Source organism: Pyrgilauda ruficollis, unplaced genomic scaffold (assembly GCF_017590135.1).
Source record: "Pyrgilauda ruficollis isolate IOZ18807 unplaced genomic scaffold, ASM1759013v1 scaffold50, whole genome shotgun sequence".
NCBI classification, from domain to species: domain Eukaryota; kingdom Metazoa; phylum Chordata; class Aves; order Passeriformes; family Passeridae; genus Pyrgilauda; species Pyrgilauda ruficollis.
In genome coordinates, this window is record NW_024526600.1 from 7,975,753 (window position 1) to 7,998,050 (window position 22,298).

The following is a 22,298-nucleotide window of genomic DNA, read 5'->3' on the forward strand; positions in this document are numbered from 1 at the left end:
TCCACCCCATGCTCACTGTCCCCAAGGACAACAGACACTATTAATGTTTTCATTTTTCTGATTTAGGTAACCTGATGCCATATTATCAGATGCTAAAGTACATACCGGTTCTTACTTAAACCATAAAATTGTTATTCCAATTTGCAAAACAGAAAATTATTTTTCCTTTTATTTCACAAAAAAAAAAAAAAAAAACAAAAACAAACGATTCGTAACACATTCCTCCAGCACAGGAATTTTTTAATATGAAACTTTATGATGTGTAACAGTTAGAATGGGATTTAAAGTTAGAGAGATACTTAGTACTCAGAAAAGCTAGAGAAGAACATAATAATTTGCACTTATGTAATTCTTGCATCTGTAATGCCTACTCACAACAGAGGCAGCTGCAGTCCCAAGAACTGGAGCTGCCTCTGTTGTGAGTAAAATCTTTCAGACAAGTCTATACTGGAAGAATATCCACCCATTCACTTCCAGAGTGTCAGAATGCCAAAATCCAGACAAAAAAAAATCAAAATGGTGACTTACCCCATTTAAGGGAAATGTTTTCCATCCTAGTTCTCCGAGGGCAGTTGTAGTATCAAGTAACACAACTGAAAATGGAAAAGAAATGGTGTTTGTGGTATTGCTTGGATTAGACACAGCAAAGTATTAAAACAGGAAGGACTGAAACTTGCCATGTTAGCCAGGTTTATTTGGGCTATCATGGCTTACATTTCTTACCTAAAAAAGTCCCAAAGCTCGTAAAAAACCCTAAATCTTTTGCAGAAATCATTGCCAAATCACAGTACACTACTGATATTTAACCACTAAAAGATGCCTGATCAAACATGCACATTCTGCAATCCCTTGCCGGAAAACAGGAAAATCTGCAGCATTAAAGCTAATAAAATACACAGTTTCAAAAGTAAGATTTTTTAAATGAAACCCATAAACTTCCCAAAAATAAAGTTATACAATTTACAAATTGAGAATACAGAAAGACAAACAACTTCAGTTTCTCTCTTGGATGGAGTACCACAATGTTAATATCTGCTGCATATATTTTGCATCACTTCTGTCATATTCATGTTGGTTTTTTGATATAAGAGAGGATGTGCATTATTGTATGTTACAAAATGTTTCTGCATTATTTTAACGTTAAATTATATTAACTTCCTTTTTCACTTCCATTCACTGATGCTGAACAAAATATATACAGCACATGAGACATTTTACCCACAGGTACTACTGCCCTCTAATGGAATTGTTTCATCCGACCCTCTGACTTCAGAAATCTGTATTAGGATTTAAACACAAAATTAAGTATTATACAGGGCAGTTTATTTTAATTATTGAGTTGGTGTGTTTTGATTGCTGAGCTCCTCCTTACAGCCCACTAATTCCAGTTCTTATTTGAATGGTTAAATGATAGAGAAAAATAATTAAGCGATTAGCTTGAAACATGACCCCACTATCCACACATTTGTGGGGTTTATATTGCTGTGTGCTATCTTCTACCTCTTGTCTGTCCAAATAATCAATGTACAGCTATCTCTAATGTGTTTATAGAGAGCAGCACAGCAGCAGCAGAAGCCAGGTCATGTTTTCTGCCTTATGGAAAAGGCACCTTGGCATGGCCACTGAACTTGGAAGCTTATTAGAGGGAACCTGACCCAGCATCTTCCCTTCTCTTTTGTACTAGTGACACTTAGAGCTCCTCTACGTTTGAATGGATGGTGACTTTTAACCTGAAACTGAAGTCTGATGTCTTGTCAACAGACTTACAGGCAACTAAAAAGCTCAACATAAGCCACATAAAAGCTTAATGGTTTATGTGAAGAAATAATGACATTTTAAAAATATATTCAACAAAGGGGAGTATTCTGCTCTCCACTTCTTCACCACTTCACTGTATGAAGCTTTGTCAATATGAGTATAAGTTAATAACTTTAAAATCCCTACTTTACTTTTTTTTAAAAAAAATCACTACCCTCATTGAGACTATTGCTGTCTTTTATGTTATTCACAGCTGTCATAGTATTTTCTGTTTGTGTCCACATCCTCTTGTGGAAGAGTCAAAAAAACCATCTTCTCACTTGACATTTGACACAGCAGTTTCCTGTATCTAAAACTTTTAAGTCGATTATAACTGGGGATCTATTACCTCAAAAAAAAAAAAAAAAAAAAAAAAAAAAAAAAAAAAAAACAAAAAAAAAAAACAAACAACAAAAACAAAAAAAAAACCCAAAAAAAACCAAACCCAAACCAAATTGGGTTTACACATTTCTTTTTCATAAAGAGGACCAACTGCTCAGCAGGTTTCTGAGAATATTTCAGTTCATCTTAGGAGTTTGTTTTCTTCTTTCCATCTCTCCACCCAGAAAACAGGGACTATTTGTTATGTACTCTTTTTCCAGCTGAGTTTCAAGTTATATCTTGCTCTTTGTCAAGTGCTATTCCTACAGACCTGTAGGAATATGAGCAGCATTAATTAGGGTTTGAAGTGTCATTTCAGTTTTACAATTTTTGTGGTAGCAAGACTGCAATTTAATAAACATTATCCAGGTATTCAAAAATTAATACTTCTGTGGAACAAGACCCAAAATACAGAAAAGAAAACTAATTCATTTCTTCAGTGGAGCCTGAATTAATTAATTCCTTGCCTGAATTAATCAAGTACTACTTGAAGGCTCAAAGCTATACATTAAAAAAATTAAAAACTAGAGTAAATAGAGTAAATTCATCACTGAAAGTATATTAAGTTTAGATTTAGTTGAGCAATGATCTAATAATATTCCTCATATGCATTTACCAAATGATCCCCAATGAGTCATTGACTTTTGTTAAAATACAATTTTTGATACATTTCACATTCCAAGGCTCTTGAATGCTCACATATTCTCACCTGTAGCTACCAAATCTGTAAGAACTGGAAAATTCAAACCAACTGGAGAATTTTCCAACTGGAGGATTCAAACCATCACATAACTACTAACCAGAACTAGAACGGTATCACCTTCAGGATCAGAAATAAAAATCATAAAAATGAAAAGACTGTCTTTCCAACAGCACATGTATTACAAGACATAAAGTAATTATCAATCAAAAATGTGCAAATACTGAAATATCATGTAAACCTTATGTTTGTGCCAAAGAAACACAAACTCCAGTGAAGCTGTGGATTCAACTGAGTCTGCTACACAAATGAAGACACTGATAAAGCAATAAAAGCCTCAAGCACTTCAGAGGTTTGGAGATATCCACATGCTAGACTTCAGCGTGGGACAGACACACCCAAGCTGTCTTTAAATGTGGTGATTAAGAGCCAGCCTATCCCCAGCAGCACAGCCCTGATGGCAGACAAATCTGTACTGCCAAGGCACTTCCAACTCACAGCTCTTATGGCAGAAAATCCCTCTGCCAAAGAGCTCCAGGCTAAGAGGAATGCCAGCATGTGGACATCTGAATTACACACAGGAGTGGAGGCTTCTCCTCTACCTGCAGGACAGGGAAAGTTTCAGAAGAACTGGAAATTCATATGCAAAGAGACTAAAAAAAGATGGTGGGCACTACTCCTATGATGCTTATAATGAAAGAATTCCGTAAAAAGCTAATGGGATCACAAAGTCATATTTATTGACCCTTGTCCCTACATTTACTTATTTATGCTCCTTTGTGATGGAGCCATAAAAAGCTCCATCCTTCTTAAAAAAAATGGAAAGTGTCCATTATGGACAAGCCATTAGCTGCCAGCATAAACAGAAGCGTGTCTGGAGCTACTGCAGTGATTATTTTACGGGAAAAGCTCAGAGTACACTGGTTGAGACTAAGCAATGTTATTGACATTTGTGACATCCAACCTCCACTTTTAGCAGGCACTTTTCTGAGGTGATGGCTCTAAAACTTGCACAGTGAACAGGAGTTTAGGTCTGCCAGCACAAAGTCATGTCATGATTCAAAATGAACTCAAAGATCCTTTTAAAAAACTCTTTGGATAAAAAGAACTCAGATTTAGCACTTGAATGTAATTTCTTAAATAACTGAACTGGGGATACTAACACTTGCATAATAATATACAGACCTGAACATATATCTGCAAGCCTATTGTTTAGTTACCTACACATTTCATTCTTAGAAGTGTTCAGCTTTTTTTTTCCAGCACAAACTTTCATATATATTATTACTACTCATTATGTCATATTGAGCTTCAGTTTCCTTTTTTCTGGATACTATCTTACACTGCTATTATTAGACTTTACAACTGAAATTAATCTTTTCACAGGTTTTACGTGGTCCCAAGGAAACTGTTTTACCTAAAATTACGATGAGCAGAGCTCCAAGGACTGAAAGGATGGAATTTTAATTTTCACTCCAAAATACTCTTACTAAAGATGAACTCTGCAATCATATCTGTACAACCAAGGAAAAAAGCCTTTCAAAAACATGAATTTTACTAGTTTCTTTTCTTCTTTTGTTTACACATCTCCAGACAGGATATGTGTGAATTAACACAGTTAGTAGAAGATTTTGGCCAACTTCATGGAATCACAGTCTGGTATTGGATCACCCAGTTTGATCTGCTCATTTTAAACATTTCACTGTTACTTCTAGAGTGGGTAAGCCTAAGATTTGCAAGTAAACCAGAGCAATAAACAGACATTGATTTCTGAAGACAGCACTAACAACTCAGGAACATCTCGTATGTACTGCATAAAAGTTTCAGTTTCTTCCAGCAAGGTAGGGAGCCATTACAGATGATCCCCAGAAATGGGCAAAATTGGCAGGTTTTTTTGTCCCTGAGAACTTTATTATTGACTGCAAAGTTTATATTTATAAGGCAAACACAGAGAGCTTTTGAAGTCTCTCACTTCCAGCCCTCAAGAGAGTTGTTGCTGTCTCCTGAAGTGTCTGTATTTTCTTTCAGGTTTTATGGTTTTTGTTTTTTTTTTTTTTTTTATTTTTAAAAAGAGGATCACATGCAGTATTCTAAAATCATTCCTTTTAAAAATATGTATTAAGAGTCCTGGCTATTTTTATATCCTATTTATATATCCAGGGTCACATTAGCCTATATTTTTTGCTGCAGCATTGCACTCATAGGCTGTTACTACTCTACAAGATCACTGTCCTGTACAGATTCACTCCTTTTCATCACTGGTTTTTTTTCAGTTTTGGTTAAATCTTGCTCTTGAATGTACAAAGGTCCATTGGTTTATGCTAAAACAAATTTCATTTGCAAGGGCTGACCTTTACTAAGTGATAAAGGCTCCTCCCTGTCTGCACATCCTCCTCCTTTCTTTAATTACTGTTCTTTTGTCAGGTATTGAGTTTATATTTATTTTCATGTTACTAATGAAAAACGTTAGACTATTGAATGGTGTATAACAAATATCTCAAATTCTGTGATTTAACAGTCACTAAAACTACTTTAAGGCTTCTTAGACCTCAAGGGTTTTTTTTTAAACCCATTTAGTAAAAAAAAAAAATTAAAAATTAAGCTTTTTACTGTCAGAAGACTCCATCATATTCTGTTATAATATAAAATACAACATATTACTGCTGTGGCTTGTCTGCCTGAGGAAGACAGAAAGAAGAAGGGGATATGCAATATCCAAGTTACCTTGGTAATTAACGTGCAATCAACTGGGAAAAATTATTTAAATGCTTGGTTTTATGACCAGGCCTGCTTTCCATAAACCAAATATATATGTATTCATTATACACATATCAATTGAATCCTTTTCCATAATTTTCATTATTTTGCATTCAACAGCTATCTGGTTTAGGCAAGATTAATGAGATGCAGTAATAAAGTATGAGGAGCACCTGTCTAGATAGCAATTCTGGCAGGGAAGTGTACAGGAGTCACAGCAAATCAGAGAGTAAACAAAGTATTGACAATGCTGTGTGCCTGAGATAAGCAGGATTAGAGCCAGCAAAATAGAGAGAGTAATCCTTCCATTCTCCTCAACATTTCCAAGAGTTTTATGTCAGACTCCAAGAAAATCCTTGCTACCCTACAGTTGTAAAGAAGAGGGAGAGCTGTGACTAATTGGGAAGCTGGGGAATCTCCACTCCAGGAGGCTTTTAAGACACCTTGAACACTGTCAGGCCTGGTTTCTGCATAATCTGCTGTTGCCTTGGGGCAGAGCAGAGGAGATAAATGACTTCTCCAAATGTGAGTTTTATAAAAATCTAGTTACCTGGTTAATGGTGCTTCCCTTTTCTTTTCAAACCACAACTCTAACACCTACGCTTTCCCAGTATTCCTGAATTCCCCGAGTCCCCGAACTCATTAAATTTATCATCAATAGCCCAGAGATGTCCTCAGCCAATTCTTTCAGGACTCTTGGAAGAGAACTATTTACACCAGATGGGGAGTACTTCATAGTCATCATATTATATGAATAAATCACTAATTTCTGATTTTCCCAGTTTCAAACACATTATTTTCTGCCTCTTTCTAAAAATAGTTCAATACCATTCACACAAACATTTTTATTCATAATGCAATAGAGAAATTCCCATTATCCTGAGTGTTGTGAGACTTGGACATTTACCTAACACACTTTCTATTTTCAGTTTTCTATACTACATATTTTCTAACATGTGCTGATTTCCACATGTATCCTCTCTTTTCTATTAATGATGATAAATGTTTATATTTCTAGTTTCTGCTTTCATGTTGCCTCCAATGTAGGATGAGCTGTTATCCAAAACTGGCCTTTTGTTACTGATCAGTAATTTTCTAATCAAGAACTTTTAAAAGGAATTTCCCCTTTCACTTTTCTTTTTCTCATATTTGCACACTCACACAAACACTTAAAATTTTCTTTTGATGAATGAGAACTGGCCAGAATAATTTTTCATGTACTAAACCCAGCATCCCATTCATAATACATTCATCTTGTCAGAGCTAAGAAATTTGCAATGTTGTTGGATGGGGTTATATTGGATAAATGCCTGTCTTTATCTTAGTACTGTTCTACTCCATTACACGAGGTCTCCAGTGAGAATCCTCACAACCCAATTCCCCCACAGCACCATTTTTCTTTCCATACATTACATACAGATGCTTAAGGAATGATTTCTCCCTCTTCTTTCATTTGATTCAGTTATGTGTTTCAGTCTTACTGTTTCCTACAACTTCCTGGATAGATATAATTTGAGATCCTGTGGCTCTGAGAAAACAAGATTCAAACAAACAATGGTTCTTCTGGGGAAAAAGAAAAAAAAAAAAAAAAAAAGAGCTACCACTCACCTTTTACATTCAACTTTTTTACCTAGAACACATTCCTATCTACTTCTTAGCAAGTTATTTTTTTAAATGAAATTAAAATTTATCATATTACAGAGCCAATGAAATAATCCTTTCCATATGCAAAGATGCATGTTCTGCACAGAGGAGAAGCAGAAGGCTGTTGTAACCCTACTGCTCCATCTCTCTCTGTAATGGAAACCAGCATGTTCATATCCAATGTTTCAGTTTTACTACATCATTTTTTCATACTTTCTTCCATTTTCATGTGAAAAATCAACACGAACCCCTTTATTCTCATGTTGTATCATTATTTGCATTGCCAATCGTTGCAGACCCCTCAGTTACATCAGTTACACCTGTCTTTCTGAAAGTAGGATTTAAAAGCAGATTTCTTTAAAAATTGGCAAGCTCTAAGTTTACTTCAGGGTTTAAAGTTTCCAACCACAAACATATTTTAACAAGAACATTTTTCCTCCCTTACCACTTCACTGTAAAATAAGCAACTGCAATACTTTAAACACCTATCAAAAGATCTGATAATCAATTACTGTAACTTACAATTTATAAATACCTAAGACAGAGTTATTTTCAAACACGAATCCTTTTGAACCCAAAAGAAATAACAGTAAAATTTTGCTTTCTTATTATGTCCATTATTTTATTCCCTGTCTATAACTCTGGAAAAGATATCAAAGTGGGGAGAGAAATTAAAAAATTTATCAGTTAAAAGCATGAGATAACAGTCAATAAAAGATTCAGTCTTCCCCAGTAAGGTGGATTCCAAGTTTTATTTCATGAATTCCAAAGGAAGCCTGGGAAATCCACTTGATACATTTCAGTGGCACCAAATGCAGAGACAAAATCTGTCAGTGCAGAAACACGTGACAATTTCTGCACTGAAATCTTTCTAGGATAACAGTCACAATTCCAAATTGTATATGGCTAGATCTTAACTACTTATTCTGCCACCCAGCAGGTTATTTTGCTCTAGGACAGCTGTAAACATTTCCTATTTTGAGGTCTCACATAGGCACTTGCTTCTCCCATGTGAGTCTTACTCATCAGCACAAGAAAAAATAAAACTACTGAGGTAAAAAGAAAGCATTCTCACATCCAAAATAAATGGGCTTACCTCAGAAAAAGATGAGGCCCCAACTTTTCCTCAGGTAATTGCGGAATGGAAAATGAGTAGGTAATGTCCTACCTCTCCTAGCCTGTAACAGAGCTTTTTCCCCAAGAGCAGCGTCAAAGTGATTTCAAAGTGATTTTGTTGATCAGTGCACTTTCAACAGGAAAGCAAGGCAGGAGAAGGTAGTGAAATACACAGCTCAGCCAGGAGGGATAACTCCTACGTTAGTAATGCACCAGAGGGGGCTGAGCTCTGCAATGTCAGCCCTGCAGGACAGGCAGTGAGCACAGAACCGAGGAAGTCCTGGCAGGCGGAGGCAGATTGCTCTACTTTAACGTGCTCTTCACAAAGAATGAAATGGGGAAAAAGGAGTTCAGGTACCAGGGAAACAATCTGTTCTTACCATTGACTCAGCTTTAAGATACTCCTTTACAGCAGAGATTGCTGTTAAAATGAAGTGAGATAAATTAATGCTGTTCACAGCTCCAGAAAACACCACCAGACCTGTATTACTTTCCCGGTTTTGGTTTCACATGTGTAATAGAAAAAGATCAAGAGCTAACCCTCTTTTTTGTGATAAAAAGAGGCGTCACAAAATGGTGATAGGAGCCCAGCTGCCCTACTTCATAATTTTCATTCTGCCTTGAAAATACTAATTGATATTCAATTCACCATCATGTTCGTGTCAACAGTAGATTACTGGGCAGCATTTCCTAAATGAACACGAATACCTGACAGTTTTGTCAGCCCTGTTTATTAACCTAAGTATATCTTCATTAGGGAAATTAGAAACAACTAAAATTCAGGCAAACATATTTATCCTTGCACTGGTAGATGACTTCTGTGTTGAAGCCAATTCTCTTAGCTTGGGACTAATGCTAAACTTAATATTCTTCACTCTGCATTCTAACAAGCAGCTTCTTTTATGTCTTTTACTTTAATACTTGTAGTGGGTGGTGATAAAATGAACAAAAATTTTATGTCACGACATTCATAAGTGAAAAAAACCAAACTCAACATAAAAAAGCTTTTGGAAAATTATAACGACACCTATACATAACTGTCAGCCAAACTAATTATGAAGTTAATAACTGCATGGCTATTGCTCCTATACTCCATACTTTTTGGGAATTCCTCTTCAAGGGGAGTAGAAACTTCCCTCTGGAATTCATGGGCATAATCAAACCCATCTTAGGCACCCATTCTTCCTTGCCCTGCTCTGATCCAAAGACACAGTCTCTCTAATAGTAAAGAATGAAGTGGCATTGCAAAGGTTTGTACCATTTTCCTAATGCACACCTGGAAAGGTTGATACCTTTTCATCCTCATTATCTGTCTCTTTTTAGTGGAGCCAGAAGTGTGGAGTGTTCCACAGCAGTGCCTTGAAAGAAAGAAGTTTTAAAGAGAACATCTGATAATGTCACAAATAGGGACTGGGAGGACAGATGGCCACTGCTTACTCAAGTAGTCACTTAATAACCATAATGAAAAATTAGCAGTTTGGTGACTCAGAGGAACAGAACAGACAAATCCTGGGAGAGGAACAAAGGCTGAAGGAACTGAAGTTTGTGCTTAACTGGCAGCACAGCCCTGTGAAGAGCTGTTTGAGAATCTCTGGCTCAAGGACTAAGACAAGGGATCAGTCGAGGATTTTTGGCAGAGCCCTTGAGGGTGGTGCGTTCAGAGCTGCAGAGCTGCTTCAGAAAGGCTGAGGGCAAGAACTGGGAGTCTGGCACCTTCACATAGGCAAATCAGACATGGAACAACAGCCAGGGAAGTTTCAGACATGAAACACAAAGGAGGGCTCTTCTGCACTGCACAGACCCACCCACTGAAGCCAAAGACTCTTTACCATTCTCTCTCCATCTTCTACTATTTCTGTAGTTCAGCCTAACTTTTTAACTCCAGCAACTAAATCTGAGTTTACCTACATCCAGTTCCTATTTCTACATCATAAAAAATGAAGTGGGGTCACCCTTATTTTGCAGGCAGAAAAGCTACAATGCAGAACGCAAAGCAAACATCCAGCCCAGAAATGGCAGATCCTGACTTGCCTGCTTCTCCCAGCCAACAGCAAAGTTCAACTTGTCTGTATGAGGTAGTGCAGAGGGTGGGAAAGCACAGCTGTTTTCAATCCCCATCTGTTGCAGAGCTGTACTCTAAAATGCCATTCAGAATTCATCCACAAGACATACAAATGGCCCTCCAGAAGTGACAGGATATTTATTATTATCTGCTCCAGACCTATGGCATTGCCACACAGACAGGATGAAGTTAGTATTTCCTACTGTAACAATAAGACATGCTCCCTGATCTCTCTATTGACCCAGTGCCTTGGTTTGGGCTGGGATAGAGGTAATTTTCTTAGCAGCTGGTGCAGTGCTGTGTTTTGGATTTAGTATGAGAATAGTAAAGGTAACACAGCAATGTTTGGGTTGCTCAGCCCAAGTCCAGGACTTTTCAGTGTCTCACGCTCTGCCAATGCACAAACAGCTGGGAGAGAGCATGGCCAGGACAAGTGATCCAAACTGGCCAAAGGGATATTCCATACCCCAGACACCATGCTCAGTGCGCTATCTGAAGGGTGTTGGCTGTGAGGAGCTGATCAGTGCTTGGGAATGGGCTGGGCATTGGACAGTGAGAGATGAGCAAGTGGGTTGTGCATCACTCGCTTTTCCTAGGCATTATCTCTCTTTTTACTTCCAACTGTTGTTGTTCTTCTTCTTCATCACCATTATTACTATTATTATCATTGTTATATTACATTTTACTTTGTTTCAATTATTAAACTGTTCTTAACTCAAGCAACAAGGATTTTATTTTTTTTTCCCCATCCCACCTGAGGGATTGAGTGAGTTGTGCTTGCAATGTACCAACAATGACACCCAAGAAAGCAAGTGACATACAAAGGATAGAGGAGAATTCTTAAAGCTACATTTGGGCTTTTATTTCTGCTGGTTAATGTGGTCAGTAATGACTTTAGCTGTCAGTAGATCAGGAAAGTCATCAGGAGAGCCACAAACTCTGGACATATCAAAGCAGAAGCAGCCATGCCTTTCAAGTGTGTAAAATGCTCTCAAGCAAATGGATCAGTTTTTCTCCTTTGCTTCCCGAAGTGGTATCTCACTAGTTTGATAGGTTATCTGCCTGACAAGTGAAATATTTAATACATTTGGCCTTACTACTGTAGTCAGAAAGAGATCATCGCATACAAAGAAGTTTAGCAGAAATTATATGAAAAAAACCCTTCCAGGATGGAACATAAAGGCAACTCAGAAAATGAAGTTAACATTTGGCTATATTACATGTTTTATTTTAATGCAGAACCTCAAAAATATACCGAAATAAATGCAACTCTTAGAAAGGAGTTTTGTTATTGTCATGACAAATATTCCCAGAGATATCGCCTAGTTTCATGTTCATGATGTTAAAACATTTCTTATCTCCTTTGATTAAATATCTACACAGCCAGTCAGTTTAATGTTTTTGAGCTTTCTAATTCTCTGTTCCACTTTTTCAATCTGTGCCTTCTTCCACTAGCTCTTCATTTATAATTTATGGTGTCAAGCACCAAGTTTTCACAGCGTGAACATTTTACAGGTGCTAGGTCAGGCTGTAAAGTACATACCAATAATCAGTGGTTTTAAAAAATCTTGGTCATTTACATACAGTGGAACATCAACATGCATGCTCAACTGTTTTTATCAATTAATCAGGTTTGCAATACTTTTAACATTATAAACAAATAAATATACAGTATCTTGTCACTTACTTGACAGGAAATAAGTCTGACTATCTAACCAAAGATCAAATTACTTTAAAATATTGGACAGCATGGAGTACCCACCATGCAGAGACTTTGAGCTTTGAATGATATCCTTTTAATACATATTCATGGAAATTTAAATTTCAAAGATAACTGAAGAGCATTAAATAGATCTGAGAATGTCATCATTCATGTAGTAAACTGTTGAGTAACTGGGTTCCTATTCCACAGTACATTGCCCTCCTTTTTCCTTTTGTACGTTAAATAATCTAATTGGATAAAATAAAGTAATTTTTCTGATTTCACATCAAGAAGTGAAAGTAAAAAGATTGCTTATCATTTTTTTAAGCGTTCTTTTTCAGATTTTCTGTAGTGCAAGAGGTAATTTAGACAGGTACAGCATTGCATCAGTAGTCAAGTGCTGGAAAGGCAGCAGCTCTCTGGGACTTAGCTCAAAGCACCGCTTCAAAGGGCTACTTGAGACTTAAGTGCCTGTTACACAACCCAGTGATGCAAGAGCAATGTCACTGAGGATGGCTGGAGCACTGCCCAGGGACTCTGCAGGCAGTGCCAAATATAGACTATACAATAATACATGCACACTGCCAGTGAAGAAAACAGGAACCTTTATATTTCAATGATTACCACAAAGGAAATGTTTGAATTAAAAAGTACTTCATGACATTTTCCTTCAAAACTTTTTTCCCCTTCTTTTGCCATTCTGCCTGAAATGTCTGAGCACAGAAAACATGAGAAGGCCAGAAACAGCACCACGACTGTGGAAATGAGTTATTCCATTAAGGGGAAAAAAACAGGCAATAATTTAAAAAAAAAATTATTTTCTCCTATCTGAAGACTACAATATAATGAAAATGCTCAGTTTGTCTGGGAAGGCTATCCAGCATACCACAGAAATACAGAATTAAAGAATAGTTCAGGTAAGAGGGGTACAGATTATCTAGTCCAGCTGCACTGACAGAGACACCTTGCACTATCCCAGGCTGCTACAAACCCCATCCAACCTGACCATGGACACTTCCATGGATGGGGCAGACACAGCTCTTCTGGGTAATCTGTGCCAGTCTTTCACCACCCTCACAGTAAGGAATCTCTTCTTTATATCCAATCTAAATCTACCCTCTTTCAATTTAAACCAGAAAGGAAGAGAGGATGGTATGCTGAAAAGGCAAAAAACTTCACAACAGAAGGCAGAACTGGAGATGAAGGAAAATAGGAACTGGAGAATGCTACATAGGTCAGGATGGGTACTGAGAAGTGGTATCACATTTAGAGGTTGTACAGGAAGACAATGAACACTGACTCTTCGAAAGAAACATTATTATTCTTTGCACATCAGGAATGAGGCAGGAGTCAGAGAATGGATGCAGCTAACAGGTCTTGCACAGATTTGCTTCCATTAAAACAACCTGTCACCACAATTGCAGTTAGAATCCAAAATATATCATCAGCAACTGATTAGTGTAAAATTCTAAATCGCTGTAAGTAACTGATCTGTGTAAAAATCTAAATCACTGTCTTTCAAAGTGCAGCAATTTACCAGACACACTAAAACTAAGACAACTGAAGCTGTCTTCACTTCTCATTTCAGACTGCATGGCAGAAGGCTGTCTGCAAGAAGCAAGGTTTCATTTTCAATAATGATAGAGCTGTTCTGGAGTGAACAACATCCTTGAGAGAGTTAGCATAGATTTAATTGAGACTCTTGGATCTATGAATAGCTTCAGACCAAGCATTTTTCTACTTCATGTATGGAGTTGATTTTTTTTTTTTCCTAAAAAGAATTACTGAGGATTATAAGGAGTCAGATGGAGAAAATCAGAGTTAAAAGGAAATGTTTTATGGTTAAAATTAAGTATATGATTACATCCCTAGTTAAAAGAGCAACTATAAAGGGGGATAGCATTTAAAATTGAATACAAATTTATCACACAAAGTTCATACATCTAGACTGATCCAAAGGCTCCTTTTTTACAGCCACCATACCTGAGCAATTGGAAATACTTATTGCTCTCCCTTTCCACCTGTTCAAAATCATTCTCAGCCTGTGAATATAATATTTTGTCATGGCAGGTTTCTCTACACTCTCCATAATGCAATCAATTATTGTTTAGTGCTGTTTCCCACCACCAATAATGAACGCCTTGATCAGAATCTCAGAGTGCTTTTTTGATTGCCCACAGTCCCTTCATTTCCAGCACTTGCTCTCAATCAGATCAAGTGATTTAAATCTCATACTTAATTTAAAACAGATGAAGGGGGAATTTAAGATGTTTCATTCATGTAAATACCAAATTTACAACAATGAATATTATCTTTTATATTGCTACACAGCTTAATTTATTTCATCTAAGAGCAATAAAACAGAGTAAGCACTGAGCAGTCCTAATAGCCAAGCAGAATCAAATTACGGAAGAAAAAGATGACATCTGAATTATAATGCATTAAGGTAAAATTACAGCTGAATTTGAGGATAATTTCATTCAATGTACTTTCAGCAGTACTTCTTTCAGCATTAATTCAGAATTATACGAACCAAAAAGTGTTTTGAATCTATAAAAATTATTTATGTTTTCTTTTAAGATGTTATAAAGTTACTGCTTGTGTGACAACACCATACTGGTAGTGAACATTTTAGCTTATCATATACATTTCATTGTATAAATGTCAGAAATAAGTCTGGGTTAGGAAACTAAAACAAGTTGTAGAAGAGTTTTTAGCTGCTTTAAATACAGAGCTAAAGATGTGAGCAAGTTAATAAAATACATGGTTTTGATACAAATATATTTACCTGTGCAATTTGTGGTGCAATTCCTCAAAAATAAGTCATGAGACTGATATTATTTGCTAATTAAGTAATTTCCTTTTCCAGGATAGGCTTGGTCTAATGGGGTTTTTTGGAAGAAAAAGTTGGGAGGAATGTCAACTGCTTGGAGGCTGTCAACTCCACTAAAGGCTGAAATGCTGTGGTGGGGGGAGGCTATGGGAAGAGAGGGAATAAGTCTTTTCTGGGAGAAGGAAGGAAGGAAGGAAGTGTCGGAAGGAAGTGTCGGAAGGAAGTGTCGGAAGGAAGTGTCGGAAGGAAGGAAGGAAGGAAGGAAGGAAGGAAGGAAGGAAGGAAGGACGGACATTAAATATACAATATCAGACAATCCAAAGGGAGCCAAGCAGAATTCCTTTCATTAAATGGGAGCCTAGCAGCAGCCAGAGAAGATAAGACATCTGCATATTAATTGCTGACAAGCCAGTGAAGGACCAATCCAAAAACATGGGAATAAAAAAAGACAAAAATTACTGAAACTGTCCAATATTCAGAATGATGAAAATACTACTATTGCACAAAGTACCAGTAAAATCCCACCAGCAAAGCTGTATGTGGTTCTGGCCACCTCTTTTTTTTTTTAGAGAAATAGTGAATTAAACAGGATGAAGAATAAGCAAAGGCAACTGGAACTGTCACAGAGATCAGGAATGTCTTGAGTGAAAGAGGAAAACCACACACCAAAACCCAAAAGAAGAGATGTGACTTCTACAATAGTGAGTGGGATAAAAAATGAGAATGGAAAGGTGTTCCTGAATTTTGAGACAAAGCCAGCACAAGCATAAATGAATAAGCCCACTCACTAATAAATGCAGCCCAAAATGTAGTTGAATTTCACAGCACTGAAGTTCAGAACAGGAGCAAGGAGGGAACATGGCTTAACTAGATTGAAGATGAAAATTAATAATTTTATACAGCATCACTGGAGGCATTTGATTGTGGTAACAAAGCTCTTTCCCAATCCTGTGTTACAGAGCCTCTCAATGCAGTATAAATAATCTTGGCAGGTACGACTATAATGCAAATACAATTCTTTCTCTCAAGAACAATTAAAAAATGCTTTCAATGCCAGTAATGTTACAGTGACCTATTTTCCTCACCTACATAGAAATGAAGGCCCTTCCTGAATGACAAACTGACCCTTCCACTGCTAATTTCATTTCCTGTTGGAAGCCAAGGGTCACCTCTCCCTCCAACCCATTTGCTTTTGGCTCACAGTAAAAAGAACTTAGTAACTGAACTCTCTTCACAGAATTTCAATACAGATCTCTCCAAACTACTGCATTTATCTTCAACATAAGTGTCCAAAGGGCATAATCCACATTATGGACTAATAGCCTGTAAAACTGCATTTTATGAACTGTAGCAGTTTTCAGCAATAAAAACAGAATCAATGAACTCAAGTTGATAACATTTCTTTCCTACCCTACATTGGAATTAATTTAATTTTTATATTTTTAAAATTATGTACACTTTTAAAAGCACTAGAACCTGTTTGGAGTCTACAAATCTCTATGCTTACAGCTACAGATGACATATTGTTATAGAAACTTTTTTTTACAACCAGGCTGGACTCAAAATTTTGTAAATGACAATATTCATGTACGAAAGTCAAGAAAATTAGATTATTTTTTATCTTCTCTTCCTTCTTCCTATTTTCTTCCCCTCCTCTCCCTTATCAGAAACGTACTGTTCCATCTCACCATCTGAATAAAGGATGGCTCACTGCTATTTTAGCTTTAGTCATAAAAATTCATTACTTTAGTGTAATGAAAATCATACTGATGTGCCTCACAACTGCATAAATGTTCTGCTCAAAGAACACTACCTCCGTGAAGCTCACCAAAAATAATTTTCCTTTATTAATAAAGCATATCAAGGCAAGATTATTTCTTAATTTCTTTTCATAGTTTTCTCTTAGTTTAAACCAGATCAAAAAACTTCTAACATATGTCCCAGGCAATAAAGGCCCCAAAACCCAAATATTCCAAGTAATTTTTTTTTTGTCCATGTTGAATAACTGTGAAGTCAACCTGAGCTACTACCTGGCAGCTCAAATAATCAGGCAATTTGGATGATGCATTCACTGAATTTGGTGCAATCACATCCCATCTGGAGATAAGAACACCAGATATCAGAAAAATAATCACTTGGGCCAGAGAGACTCAAGAACACAAAATCACAGTTAAAGGCAAAATAAATTGCTGCAAAAGACTGAGCCGTTCTTCAAATCCTCTTTCCACAGACTGAACATCAACTCATTAACTTTATTCTTTCCTACAGACACTATAGAAAAGAAGACTCTTAACTAAGCAATGCTTAACTGAAGGGTATTATTTTATATAAACCAAACACTGCTCCTTTGAATTACAGTGTACCCTTGATTTTATTTACACAGCTGAGTGCAGTTCCAGATGATTCACTTCAGCCATCCTTGTTTGCAAATGGACATACAGTAAATTGTCTTTGTGCAGGGAAAACAGCTATTAGGGGATTTTTTCATTAATTCATTCATTCATTTATTCCTATTTCTGGAATTTCAGGTGAATTACTGGAAGCAATTTAAAGGGTGAGTCCCTTACAAAAATGAAGTCATTTGATTCCACCAACACTGACACATGTAGTTACTAACCACACTGAGGGGTGGTAAGGAAAGCTGTAGGGAACACTAATATAGATTATCTGCTAACAGAGCACATTGAAAACTCCTGTTCTGAGGTATGTGTACAAGTGAAGAAGATACTTAAGCCAAATATCTTCACAGGGTTCTAGAAATGACATTTTTATCAAAAGGCCACATTTCACATTTACTCAAATAACATGGAAACAATACTCACAGCTCAGGAGAGGAAACAAAGACCAGACCAAGATCTCTGTCAATGCAACCACACCATGATTTAGTGATTTTACCAAAATTCGGAGGCTGCAGGGGTGGACTCATCTAAACACTTAAGCAATTCAGAATTTCATAGAAAAATAATTAAACAATTTCTATTTTACATAAAACAAACTAGATTATAAACCATCCAACCCTCCAGGCTGAAGCCTGAAAAATCAGATAAGCTATACGGTAATTTATCCATTAACCTTTACAATGTGTGTCCCATGATCCACCTGAACCACAAATGGAGGGACAAATGCAAATCAAGAAGAACACTGTCTGTTGTCACTGCATTTAACATAATCTATGTGCAGTTCTAAATGTCAACATCTAATCAAGCCTAATCTATTATTGATCGTCTTTTTTGTTTTCAAAATATTCATCTATGACACAAATTTCCATCAGCTTTTATTTCTTCAGGCACATCTCTCAAGTATAAAATGCATCTGTCAGATGAGAGCTATTGAAAATAATTTCCTAATTTGCTTTAAATCAATGGAAACCTACTAATGATAAGGCCTCAAGGTACTACTTACAATCCAAACTACTTGTTATAAAATTTGTAAGGAAAATTATTAGTGGCAGAGTGAATAGGATAAGCATTACTGGAACTTTTAATGTTCTTAGTTGAAGGGGTGCCATGAGAAAGTAACAGAGCAGCAAACTCCCTACAAGTGTGACCTCCATTGGCCTCCTCTATGGTTTTGTCTCTTGTTAATGAACTCTTTGAACTTCCAGCTGAGTTTTTTGCCTTCTAAACATGGAGTTTAAACATGCAGCACGCAAGTTTCAAAGTTCCTTTGCTGCTCAATGTAAACTACATGTAAGGTGAAGGCTTTCATTATCATCTAATGCTGACACCCTGGAAGGCTCTCTTGCCTTAAGTAATTCAGGTGATTTAGTAGAGGATTGCACTGTCAGTCTAAATAAAGCACCCTATGTGAATGATCTGTGAAGAGGGAGAGAAAAAAAATGAACCTTTCAAAATATAGAATTTCCAGTAGGAAAGTGTGTATTACCTACATTTTAACACTAATGGGATTATCAACTCCCACACCCAAAAATCAGGAGAAGCCAGAGCTGAAGCAGTCGCTGTGGGTCAGTGTTTCCCTCAAGGAGAGCTGGTTCCCATAGTGGGAGTCAAACAGCTCCCAGGGCCAGCTGGCCAAGGCTCCTGCTGGGATGTTCAAACCTTGCCCTCAGGAAGGCTTTAAAAGACCAGGTACACAAAATGGCAAGAAGGTTTCAGGTCTTTAATTTGTGTAGTACAAATCTACTTCATCTGCAGTTAGCATTTTGAGAAACTGAATTTTAATATATCACAGATTTTTAGAACACGAAGACAGCGTTCCTAGCAGAGAACAACTTAGTTATGGACACAAAGAAAAATAACAAGTTTCACTGAAGACCACACTGAAAGCCAAGGTGCTGTATCTACCTCTGCCACCTAGATCTGAGCACATCAAAAACTAATTCTTTGGGATTTGCACTGGGTGTCACAGACTGGTCCCCTGAACTAAAAGATTTGGCCTTTAACTTTTCTCAGATCAGTGCTATGCAGACATAAAGGCTTACTCAAAAGAATAGTAATTTTGAAGAGATCCAACACTGAAAAAGGAGCTCTGCATGCAGCCTAAAGTTTGTCTTGGATTAAACAACAGTGGCAAAAAATGCTGGATTCCTTCCAACCATCAGCATTCATCTTTCTACACTAGATGAGATGCCCTTTAGATAATCAGTAGAAAAACTTGAGTATGTAATCCCACTAATATTCATCTGCATCAAGAGGAACCACTAAAGTGACAGGGAATACCATCTGATTTCCTGGTTGTCTTTTGTAATCCCAGATTTCTTCAGATGCAGCTTTTATATGATACCTGTCTCCAGTGGACCATTTTTCCTCTGCGTAGTGCACCCAATCACTCCTCTTTCTTTGAGAACACCATCTTACAAATTCTCACCCTTACCCTGAGATGTGTATCCATATTTCTTAAGAGAATTTGCTTAACTCTCTGAAATTCTGTATCTGGAAATCTGTAACTTCATGACGTTTTTACCACGTACCAAAATCACAGGGTAAGCATTGCTACAGCTGTCTCAACAGCAACAGAGTTTGGGTTCCTCTCGCATCTGATGGAGGCTGAGAGAGACTTTGGCTGAGAAGCTCTTGTGTGCCACAGCTCTCATCACATTTCTCCATCCTAAATGCTAACAGTATTCAAATTTACCTAAATTAAATGGCCCTCTTAAAAATAAAGTCCACTAAACTAAATTATTAAATCTAAAATAACCCTCTGAGTGTTTGTACTGTATCATTGTGGCATAGAAGTGTTTAGCAACTTCTGCAATACAAACAAAAGCAATCTACCAGAGACAAAGGTTTTACGTTTCCCTTGCTCTCCTTTTCAAAGGTCTTCAGCAGCCACACAACTGAGAGTAAAAGACTGTGCAATTTTGTATGGTCCCACTTTGTTTAGCAGAAAGTGCTGAATTCAAACCACATTTTGAAATATGAATCCTTCATCCAAATGTTTTCCATGCAATCAATTTTCAGCCACAAATACTGGAAGCACTACAGGAGAAAATGACTAGGTCCCCTTTGATTATTTTTTATATGTCCTAAATATATTTGAACTATTCTAAATTTTAGCAATTTTTTTTCCTCTAAAATTTTATTTTAAACCAGCAAGTGAAACCCACTGAGAAAAAAATCAGCCTGGGGACATTCAGAAAGAATGTCACTTTTACCCAGATTAAAATGCTAGTGCATTATCTTACGGAATGCTTTCTAATTTTTTCTTTTATTCCTTTATTTTAAGCAAGAAGCAACCAGCAGTCAGAGAATACAAATTACAGCAGCAAGGGCACTCTTAACCAAGGGTCCCCAGCCAAAACAAATCACTCATTACATGCATCAATGATACTGTTTGCTGTATGTGACTTTTCCCCTTTTGTTCTAGGTGCAGAAGCCATTAAGTGGATTGAGGCAGTGGAGCTCCCAGCAAATTCACCTTTAAACTGTGTTCTCATTGTGTGTGTGCACCTCCACAGGGGGTTCTTACGCCCGGTGCCTGCTGCCCACCTTTCCTTCTGCACTGAAGTGACACAGCACTGTTTCACTCTAAACCCTGTGCAATGTCAAAAACATGTTGGCATCAAGGAAAGCGGTGCTCTCAGTGCAGTTAACATTCCCATAGATTAAAATGTCCCCTCTGGATTGCTGTGTTCATGTCAGTGCTTCTCACCTAAGCATTGCTTGTGCTGTCCCACCTCCCCTCATTAACGGGGTACCGCTCCTCTCGGAGAATCTGTCAGCAAACACCAGACACCTTCAAAGAGCGTCTGGGACTCAATCGACTGACAGCAAACAAAACCATCTCTCAGGAGGAAAAAGAAACCTGTCAACTTCTCAGAAATCTACCTAAACACAAACCAGGAATTTCTACTTAGAGACAAAATACATTTTAAGTCATCAGACTGTTCTACAGAGAGGAAATTTTATTTTCAAGATAATCTCTCCATGAAATAAGTGCTTTTGAATTTTAAAGACCTGACCCTACTTGACTGTCAAAAGAAGTGTCAATAATATTACAGTGTATTTTTAATCTAGTCTTGATTTAAAGATCAAAATACCCCTATAACTGTCTTTAAAAACACAGAGTAACTATTGATGCTTTATATATGTAGAAACAGAATAGATCCATAAAAGAAAGTAATAGTAGCTGCTGGTTTGAAGGTGGAGGAGTACTATGACCTACTGTAAAACCATTGTTTAAAGGGCAGAAAACTGTTTGTACAGTATCATAAACCAGAAGGGGAGAAATACCCATGGCATTGTTTGGGCAAAGGTTTTTTATTATCTTTAAAATTATCTACAGCCTCATTAAAATACCTTCATTTATTAAAATTAACAAATCTCTATTAATTATCAAGGTTGTTTTTTTTGTTTTTTTTTTTTTCTTAACAGGATGACAGAATTTCATCCAAACACAAGTATCAGTAAGTGAGAGAAATGCTGACTTCAAGAAGTATTATGCTGTATGGGTGAGACAAATCAGCAGAACTACTGACTAGAAAAGCCTTTAGGAAGTTTTGTTTTGGGTTTTGTTGAGACAAATTTGTGTTTTGTTTTGGCTTGGCTTTTTGCATTTTTTTAATACAATGGATTAGCCAGTTTCAAATATAGAACATGCAGTTTATTTAAAGACAAGATTGGGCTCTAAGCTTTGCTCTGCACCACATTAAAATTAGTACTGAGGTCACAAATGACTGCTGGATTAACTGAAGTGACTTCTCCTTAATGATTATTTTGAACAGACTGGTTCTTAGATGTGGGAATGATCAATACCTGACCTACACAAAAGGTGTTGCAATATTGATAATGAAAGCATCCTTGGAACTAAAATAAGGATAGATGGAATAAGTCTTTGGAAGACTGAG

General features: G+C 36.9%; 1 protein-coding gene across 1 annotated transcript in view; it reads right to left on the reverse strand.

Annotated features, from left to right (window-relative positions):
• EPHA6 (EPH receptor A6) overlaps positions 1-22,298 on the reverse strand; it is a 365,847-nt gene that overhangs the window by 338,313 nt on the left and 5,236 nt on the right. Inside the window, exon 2 of the mRNA XM_041480224.1 lies at positions 529-593. Within this exon, the coding sequence (XP_041336158.1) occupies positions 529-593 (65 nt within the window). The remainder of the gene's footprint in view (positions 1-528; positions 594-22,298) is intronic.